At 42.9% G+C, this 9,801-nt stretch overlaps 1 protein-coding gene across 2 annotated transcripts in view; it reads right to left on the reverse strand.

The window, feature by feature from the left end:
* The window catches only part of sdc4 (syndecan 4), a 21,166-nt gene extending 12,290 nt beyond the window's left edge, over positions 1 to 8,876 (reverse strand). For both annotated transcript variants that reach the window (XM_031878775.1, XM_031878773.1), the window contains exon 1: positions 8,604 to 8,876. In XM_031878775.1, coding sequence (XP_031734635.1) covers positions 8,604 to 8,657 — 54 coding nt within the window. In that variant the 5' untranslated portion in view covers positions 8,658 to 8,876. The remainder of the gene's footprint in view (positions 1 to 8,603) is intronic.
* Between the last annotated feature and the right edge of the window lie 925 nt (positions 8,877 to 9,801).

Consider the following 9,801-nt stretch of genomic DNA (forward strand, 5'->3'; position numbering starts at 1 on the left):
GGGGGTCCCATTGTGACCAAACAGCGGCTTCAAAGAGCGGCGGCCATTTTACTGAGAATCCTCTGTTTGGTTTCTTTGTTTTACATTCTCTCTTTAATCTCTTCTTTCTAAAGAAACTTTGTTCACACAATTACATGTTGAGGTCAGTTTGGTGAAGCTTGTGCAATTACCACTTGAAGTAGTACACGACTGTTTAACCATTAGGCTACTTTTAACTAACAGTTTCTATTGTTTAATCTCAGTCAAACCGTTTCTATTGTTTAATCTCAGTCAAACCGTTTCTATTGTTTAATCTCAGTCAAACCGTTTCTATTGTTTAATCTCAGTCAAACCGTTTCATGTACTTCTAACTCTTCACTGTGTTCACCAACAGTCATCACAGCTGAAGCTCATTAAAGATCAACACATCAATCTTTAATGATATTCAACAAATAATAATTCAACATTTTCAAATGAGTTGAGCTCCGGCACAATCTTTCAACGTATCCCCGGTGTGTGTGTGTGTGTGTGTGTGTGTGTGTGTGTGCCTAATCCCGAGCCTGAACATGGAGCCTACAGGCTCTTCATTTCCTTCCTCTGGAACGAGTGGGCTGAGTCACATTCATATGACTCAGTCGTTCAGATGATGATGTGGATCCATCAGAGTCAGTTTATTAAACCGTGTACGTCGGCGTGAGTCACTCGTTCAGACGATAGTTTGTGACTTCCTCCCCTGAGGCACGTTGTACTCAGAGTACTACTTTGTTTAAAAAAAAAAAACTTCACATACAATCAAAGCTCACCGTCCTGATGAAGCAGATGAGCTGAGCTTGAGTTACACAACCAATGTTCTTGGATGAAACAATGGAACCTCTAACAGAACTTAGGATTTCTTTGAAGGAACTTTACATCCAAGTTAATTAGTTAAAGATTTTAAATCACCAGACATCTTTAAGTGCCTTTCACTTGTTGCCTTGTTGGATAAAAAAGTACCATTTGTGATTTTTCTTTCAAGAGTTTCCCTGATCAGAGAAACAAAGAGAAGTGAGGGTCCTGAAGGGTCCATATCCTCCTGGTTCCCCCCGACCGTTAAACATGGACATGCATTCGTGTCCCGGAGAGAAGAAGCACTAAAACACAAACTCCATTCGTCTCCTTTGTGTTGCTCTACAAAACAACCAGCAGACTGTCTAACAGGACCTGTCCCAACAGGCCTGGTGTCCTCAGTAAGACAGCAGGAAGGAGAGGATCAGGACATGAAGGCAGACACTGAATCACCATCACGTACGTGTGTGTGTGTGTGTACGTGTGTGTGTACGTGTGTGTGTGTCGGGGGACATTCCATCTTCACTATATTCTCCCACTATATTCTCCCAGGAAAGCAAAGCCAGGCTGGGATTCAGGCCAAGTTCTCGTCTGCATGAACAAAAACAAGCTCAATGTTCCTAAAACCCAAGAAGGTATTCAGGAGCACAGCCAGCAGAGGAGGAAATAGGAAGTCTCAGTGAGCCAGGAGACGGATTTAAAACCCTGACGTACAAACTTCAGTGTGCCTGTTACACCAATGAGCATCTAAAGCAGCTGACTGAGGAGGAGAGGAAGGACACGAGACCACGTCAGCATGGAAATCAGCTCCAACGTGGTGGCCAGAGACTCTTCCGATTCGTTAAACACATTCAGTCGTGGCTGCTGCATGTTATACATGTCATAAAAGTGTATTAAATCCGTTTTCTAGTCCAGGAAAAGAAAAACGAGCTGTTCATCAACATAAATGTCAGTGAGGATCCTTCAACGCTACCACATAGTATTCATTGGATGTGTAACCAAACACTTTCACTATCCCTGAACAACATACTTCATGTACTGTACACGCACCCATCATGTACTGTACACGCACCCATCATGTACTGTACACGCACAACACATCCGGATGATGTCGATGCTTTTAACTAAAGACTTCCAGGAATGTGGAGTCATTACCGTCGAGCCGTTGCTGTGAGCAGAAAGCTAAAGTACGTCCATCGGGGTCTGAACGGCCTCAGATCAGCGGTGACTCAGTATTCTGCCTGATGAGCAGCAGCTGATGAGCAGAGCAGCCGAAGCGAACGGGTTCAATGGAGAGAACGGATGCGTTTGTGACGAGCTCCACGTTGAGCCTTTAATGAGTCTTCTACCACAAACATGCAGCGACAACGGAGCTCACCGCTCTGCAGGAAAACATCAGCTTTTATTGACTTCATCTTATGAGATTGGTGGCGTCGTAGAGACTTTGAGGAGTCAACATGAGTTCAGATGAACTCGTGAAACACAGCTTCTCTTGTTGAATGAAACCTTCACTACAGAGCTCACGTGAGCTCCACATCGGACCAAACTAACAGTTTAACAGAAGCACCTTTACTTCTGTAAATATGCTCTACTGTGACCAACGGATGATATTTAATATGGAAATCAATATGCAAAATATGAATGTTTGCCCCGAGACATTTCTGACCGCAAAGCATTTTCCATTTCCCTTCAAACAAAAGATGACGTTCATAACTAGAGCTGCAGCTAACGATGATCTATTTATCTTCCTGTAGAACAGCACGGCAGTGTGTAGAAACACACGTTCACATGCAATACACTGATCCATACACAGAAGTATCACAAATGTGAGTTTATTTCAGTTGATAGAAGTTGTAATTTGTCGACTCTTTGTTCAGACTACACTTAGAATAAAAAGCCTGGTTTCCCATCTTGCTGCACACTTCACTCCTCAGTCTCGTCCTCGTCTATCCGTCCTCTCAGCTCGGAGGTCTTAAACTTTACAGGTTTCCAGATCGTCCACATTCACTAAAGAAGGCCGTCTGTCAGCACACCCGGCCTTCTGGGTCCGTGCCTTCCATTGATACGGAACAATGGCGGCGGACTCCTCGAGAGCGTATCAATGACCAAGGTAACCGCGGATAAGCCTCCAGCAGCCTCCCTTCATTGCAGGACCCCCCCCCACACACACACACACACACACACACACACACACACACACACGCACACACAGGCATCTGGTCCATTCACACGGCGGCGTGGAGGAGGTTCAACGAATGAAAAGACAGAAAAGAAACACCAGCACGCAGGAATGTGCTTCCTTATTCTTTGTGACGTCCAACGTCTCTTGACCTTTTCAAGAGAAGACAATTATTGTTGTTATCGAACCTTTTCTTTCATGAGACACTCGGCGGCCATTTTGTGCCCCGATTTAACCTCAGGTGGCAAAATAAACTAAAATGGAAGATATGGTTTGAACTCTTAATCTCCCTTCCCTCCTTCCTTCCTTGTCCACTCCTCTCTTCCCCCCCTCCCCCTCCTGAGGGAGGTTGATACTTGAACCAGCAGGATTTGCACCATTTATTCTGCTGTAAGATGCACTTCTGACCCCTGATGTAACTCTGCTAAAGGACACAAACACACAACAAGATGAACCTTCACACACTCACTGAAGGAGTCCAGGTTCTTGAGTTTATGGAGTCCAAAGGGCCCCATAAGGATCCGTTATGGGGCCCTTATTTTGTTAAAACCACAACGTTGATGCTGCTCTTGATTTCCCCACATGGCCTGAACCTACTGATTGAATATTTCCATTATAAGCCTCTGATCACCACCATGAACTCTGCTGCATGCTGCACTTCACTACAACACACACACACACCTTCTACTCCGACAGCCGAGCTCCAGATTCCTTCTGTACCTACGGCGGTCTATCTATAGCAGCGTGTCCACCTACCAGCTCCATGTGAGACTCACAGCGGGTCTATAATCTCTGAGCTACGTGACGAACGAGTCGAGTCCCCCGGGCTGTTCCGTCCTCATCACAAGGACAGACATTACTCAGTGAGGTGAGTGATGTGCTGCTCAGCTGACCGCTTCAGATAACACTTGATTGATTGTTGATTCAGCCTCTGCTGATAAGACTGATTGAGTTTTGATGAGGGAGCGTCCCCGGTCTTATCGTAACGCCCTTTATTGGTCACTCCCCCCCCCCCCCCCCCACACACACACACACACACACACACACACACACACACACACACACACACACACACACACACTGACTGATGGACGAATAAGCCTGAATGCCTGCGGTGAGTCGAGCTCTCGCATAAAGAGCCGAGTTTCTCTCATGTCTTCCGCTCCCTCGGGCCGGTGTATCGCTGCCTCGGATCAAAGACATCGAGCTGCTGAGTTATTATCACCAAACTCAGATCGGCTTCAGGCTTTAAAAATGGCAGGAAGTCATAAAAAGGAAAACAGGAAGTATCCATCAAAGACAAATCAAGTCGGCGTGTAATAAAAGCCGGCATCATACGAGGCATGCCCCGTAGACTCATCTATACAGGAGGATGTCCTTTCTTTCTGAGTGGGACGTCACTCACAAAGACTGATTCACAGCCGACAGGAGACACTGACCATCGACCCGTGAATCACATCTGTAGCTCGTGAAAGAAACTCTCAATGTAGATCATGAATAAGGACTTCATAACTCCTGAGAAAGATGGCGGACATGAAGCATGAACAGGTTTCAGGTTCATTTAAAGTACAGGTCAACGCTCACACAGTGACTGAGTTCTGTTCTTGTGTTGGTTAATATTCAACACATCATGAATGAATACCAGAAGAGACAAAACAATGATAGAAATATAGAACTCTGGTGCTGATTAACCTGCTGAGGTAATGGCTGCGTACCGACTGTGTATGAACTAGAACTTTGATTATTTCATAAACACAGAGCTCATTTAATCTTGTGAGGTGAGGATGAGCTGCTGTTCTTCATCACGGGAATCCAAAGACGAAGATCCTCCGTCAGCTCCTCACTAACACGGTTAACTCCTACGTGGTGGGAATGTGCTGACACTGCTAGTTTTGTTATCTCTGGAGTCAGGCTAGTGGTTTCCCTTTGTTTAAAGTCTCTATGCTAAGCTAACCCAAAGCTTTATATTTAAACATGCAGACTTGACTCAACAGCATCGATCGTCTAACTCTCGGCAGGAAAAGCAAATGAAACATTTCCCATGATGCCCCTCCCTCACTAAAACGTATGACGCATGTTTAAATGAGCTCAATGAGATTCTACAGCAGGAATAAAGACGGCGGGTCAGAGCCACTCCTTTCATTCTCACCTTTCACAATAAAAGCCCTCGACATACAAACTCAATAATCCTACAGTAGCGCAAACTATACAACGGTTGGGTGATACACACACACACTGAAACTAAGACACATTTACCTGTGTGCGCACACACACACACACACACACACACACACACCACATCAAAGAGGTTCTGTATTATTGAAACACATTTGTCAGGAAGGAGGTCGGAATGAGGGAAAACCCACATACCACCCAAAGGCACTCTGGTGGCTCTCTGTGTGTGTGTGTGTGTGTGTGTGTGTGTGTGTGTGTGTGTGTGTGTACTGTAAATTACATTCGAGACGTCTGACAGAAACCACTTAGTCGTGTTCGCTGGAAGTACATTTCCAGAAAAACAGCAGAAAGAGTCTTTACCACAGAAGAGCTGAGAGAAGAAATCCCCACGAGAGAACAAATGAATGATGTTGATGCTTCTAGGTGGTGGAGACATAAACTTCATAGACTTCTGAGGTACCAAACAGATCGTAGAGTAATCTGTAAAGAACTATTCCCATTATTCTCACGTTGATCATCTTTAACTTGCTTCTTTTAACCAACCGTCCACAAGCTGAAGAACACAGCAAACCCTCACATTTGACAAGTTGTAACAGGAGAATATTTGGCCGTTTTATTTGAAATAATAACTGTAGATTGACTTATTGATTATTGCAGCTTCATGATGTACTGATATAGATGAGAACGTTTAGCCGGTCTGACTGTTTAAAGTCTTTGATGTGTAAATAACTTCTCAATGTGTCCTGAAGACATCACGAAAATGTTGTCACGTTACAGAGAAATGATTCATCAATTAATGTTTTGGTCCTAAAACACAGATGTTCTCAGGTGGTCACTCTGACAAACAACACTTGTACCCTTATTATTAATATTATTGTTAGTTACATCATTGGATCACGAAAACGGATCTTTTTCATTCACTTCATCAACAGAAACGTTATCTTCAACTATTTTTAGATTATTGATAAATGATCTCAAACATTTGATGTTCTAGCTTCTTCTTTCAGATACGAGAAGAAGAAGAATGAAGCGTCATTGTGATCACATTTAACCGATCATGAAATCAACGGTTAGTTGCAGCATTTTATACTTGTGTGCTGCTGTAAAATAAAAGGTCCAGATTATGTTTAAAACTACTTGCTCAACAACAAAAGCGTCCAAAAACCCCAGTTGGAGGACCAGGATTTAGAAGAAGAGGGTTTACGGTCGACTTCTGTCCCGATGTATTCATGTAGTTCTCTTTGGTCTGTGGTGGTTGAGAGGAGGCGGAGGAGGAATCAGGTTCTCCTCTCTGTGAGCCAACATTCCTTGACCCCAAAAGGGATTTTATAGACCAGCGGTCAGCAACGCAGGAACCATTATTACATCCTAGAGACACTATTTATCATGCTGCCTCCTTTTCACCTCACGGGCTTTCAGTGCACAACAGAAGCCCGTCTCATTCTCGTGCAAATGATTCGAGGCTGAATGCAAAACCAGCGACATTCCAACAAGATCTAACAAACGGACTGCAGAGGCAACACGGATTAACTCAGAGCTTTAGAACCCGATTAACCAACCAGAGCAGACGTCACAGGAACATCTGGGAGAATGAGGAGATTCAACGCTGATGATAGGAGTGAAAACAACTCAAAAGACTTTTGAGAGGTTTATTTAAAGACACAAACACAAACAGTTGCTGTACTTTCCTATCGTTCACCTTCAATAGTCACGGAGGACTCGTGGTGACTCGTGCTCCCAAACATGAGCCGGACACACTGAAGTCAATGAGGAGAATATGAAGAACAGGATGCGTTTGGCTCGGTCTATCTCGGACAAACTGTGTACACAGCTCAGCGTATCGCACAGAAACCAGAAAGGTTTCTTCTGCTTGGGCAGCAGAGCGCTGAATGAAGCAATAACTTCTCAGGATTAGAACATTAAACAAAAGTCTCTCGACGTCCACTTGATAAGATGGAACACATTCCAATCGTGCCGAGTTTGTTTCTTCTTTTGTCCAGTAGCAGAACATTGTTATCGATTAGCTGGGAACGCCAAACCCACATACCAATAATGACCTCAGTGGGTAGAGAAGAAGAAAAGGCTGCGAGGAGGGAGGGACTATCATAGCTCAGAGGATAAGTGTCCATCAAAGGAAAGGAAAGGAGAAAGAAAAGCGGCCGACTTAAGAGACAATTGATCAGAGAGAGAAGAGACGAAAGAAGAAACAGAAACATCGACAAATAAAACAGCTCGTCTTGGTGGGAAAGTAGGTGTATCCAGACCAGACCGGACCAGACCAGGATAGAGGAAGAGAGAGTGTCCCTTATGAAAAAAGGGCCCCATGGTCCTATTGAGACTCCTCCAAGTGTGCAAAACCCCCAAGAGGGCCGGTCAAGGTCCCCAAGGGTCACATTCCAGAGTGGAAATCAAAAAAAGTGAAGAAGAAGAGTGTGTGTGTGTGTGTGTGTGTGCGAGACAACAAGATGAGGCCGAGTGAGCCAGCAGAAGCTCTGAGGCGTTGAGGAATGTGAACGGGTTGTAAAGGAGGAGGAGCCTGAAGTTCAGCTCTTCTTCTAGTCACCACTTCACACCATGTGTACCGACTAACTGGGCTAACTGGGGGGGGGGGGGGGTTTGTGTGTGGGTGGCATCCAGCCATCATGCTGCTGATGTGTCCCGTGGATCTGCTTCATTTAAGGACCACTTCCTGTTTGTTTTTATCTACACCACATGAAGAAAAGGCTCAAAACACAACGATACTGACCGAACACCTTCTTTATATTTATTTTATCTTCAGATAAATCTGATTTATACATAATCACCTGTTATTCTAACAGCAGGTCATGAAAAGTTCATGATGGAGACGGAGGAATAAAGGTGTCAATGACAAACAGCACAGTCTGACTACAGGCACATCATAGGTCAGAGTCCACACAAACAATTCAGAATATCACATCCTGAACAAGATAAATATTACAGCATGAGACTCTGAAAAGTCAGAAATCTAACATTTGTAATCGTCTGAATGAATTCCGTGACTATGAAAAAACCTAATCTCATGATTCAACATGCTGGAAAAATAATAACTCAATTCTGAATTTCAACAACAACAACAACAACAACAACAACAACAACAACAACAACACCACATGTACAGTCTACACCTTGACCTACTTTCTGTGAATAGATAATATAAAACAACAAATCATTTTAGACCTTTTCTGTCTAATTGATGGAAAAGATCAGCCCCCAAAATGTCCCAGTGATTGGCCAATCAGAAGGAAGGAAAAGTGACCCCCCCCCTCTCTCCTCCACATCCGGGTCCTCCTGGACAACCACCGCACACACTTAATGAGCTCCAGCCGTTAAAGCTAGCTGGCTAACAACAGTATCTAACTACCCGAAGCCAACAACAAACGTGTACAAACAAAAGACGTTACTGTAAACGGTTGACGTTACTTACCGACTCGGAGAGAACGGAGGCAGATAAAATCAACACGAGGCAGATGTTGAGCATGGTTGTCCTTTTAGGTAACGTAAAGAAAAACAACAACAAACAAACAAACAAAAATGTCGTAAAACGGTTTTAAAACCAGTTTCTTCAGGCAGGAGTTTTTGTTTTTTGTGTCCCAGTATAGTCCAAGTACAAGTTGTCTAGAAATGGTCCTTTTATCAGCTGTGTCTTTTTGTCTTCTTCTCTTGTCTCTCCTTCTCTTTTTAAACTGGCTGCTCCGCGGTTTGCTCCGCTCTATTATATTTCCGACGCCCCGACTCTCGTCCAATCAGCGTCGAGCTTGTGACGTTACGCTCTCCCTACCTCTCCCCATAATTTACGGGAAATCCGTCACATTCAACAGGTTGGCCCCGCCCCCCTGAGACAGACGTACAAGTCAAGTTACCCGGATGTAGCCACAAAAAAAGAAACAACGGTGTGTGCTCCAAAATAAAAGCATAAACTGGTTTCCGGAAGTTGCATTTATGATATATTAGTATTTAAAAAATATATTTAGCCATTTCAGAATAATAAATATGATTTCACTGGATTATAGTTAATCAATGTACTGTAAGATAGTAATGTTGCAGCTGCTAAATATCAAGTTAATAGTTAACTACTTTACATGCTGCAGGGTAACCTAATCCATAATAACATCACATACTTTATCAATTTATTTATGTTTTGCATCTGCATCAGCAAAGTAAATAAAGCACATATTCTGGACTCTCATGTCTTTACATTGTACATATTCTTTAACTGTAAACTTTTGCACAACTCTGCGCAGCTTTATCATTTTAGAAACAGATATAATGTTCTACATTATTTCTATGATTTTTTTTACTTTAACAGAACTTATTTTTTCTCTTCTTTCTATTATTATGTTCATTGTTCTCAATGTTGAAAAATAAATACACGTTATGGAGTAAAAAGAACACTATAGGTTTACAATGGAGTCAAAGTAAAGTATAGCATCGTAAAGTACCTCGAAATTGTTAGCACACATGTACTTAAGTGCATTTCACATAATCTAAAAACGTGTTCTCTAAATGTGAGCATACTATGATACGCATATTTATATTATGCGTATCATATTATGCGTATTATATTATGCGCATATATATTATATATATATATATATATATATATATATATATATATATATATA

Source organism: Anarrhichthys ocellatus, unplaced genomic scaffold (genome assembly GCF_004355925.1).
Source record: "Anarrhichthys ocellatus isolate YVR2014 unplaced genomic scaffold, GSC_Weel_1.0 scaffold200, whole genome shotgun sequence".
In the NCBI taxonomy this organism is placed as follows: Eukaryota; Metazoa; Chordata; class Actinopteri; order Perciformes; family Anarhichadidae; genus Anarrhichthys; species Anarrhichthys ocellatus.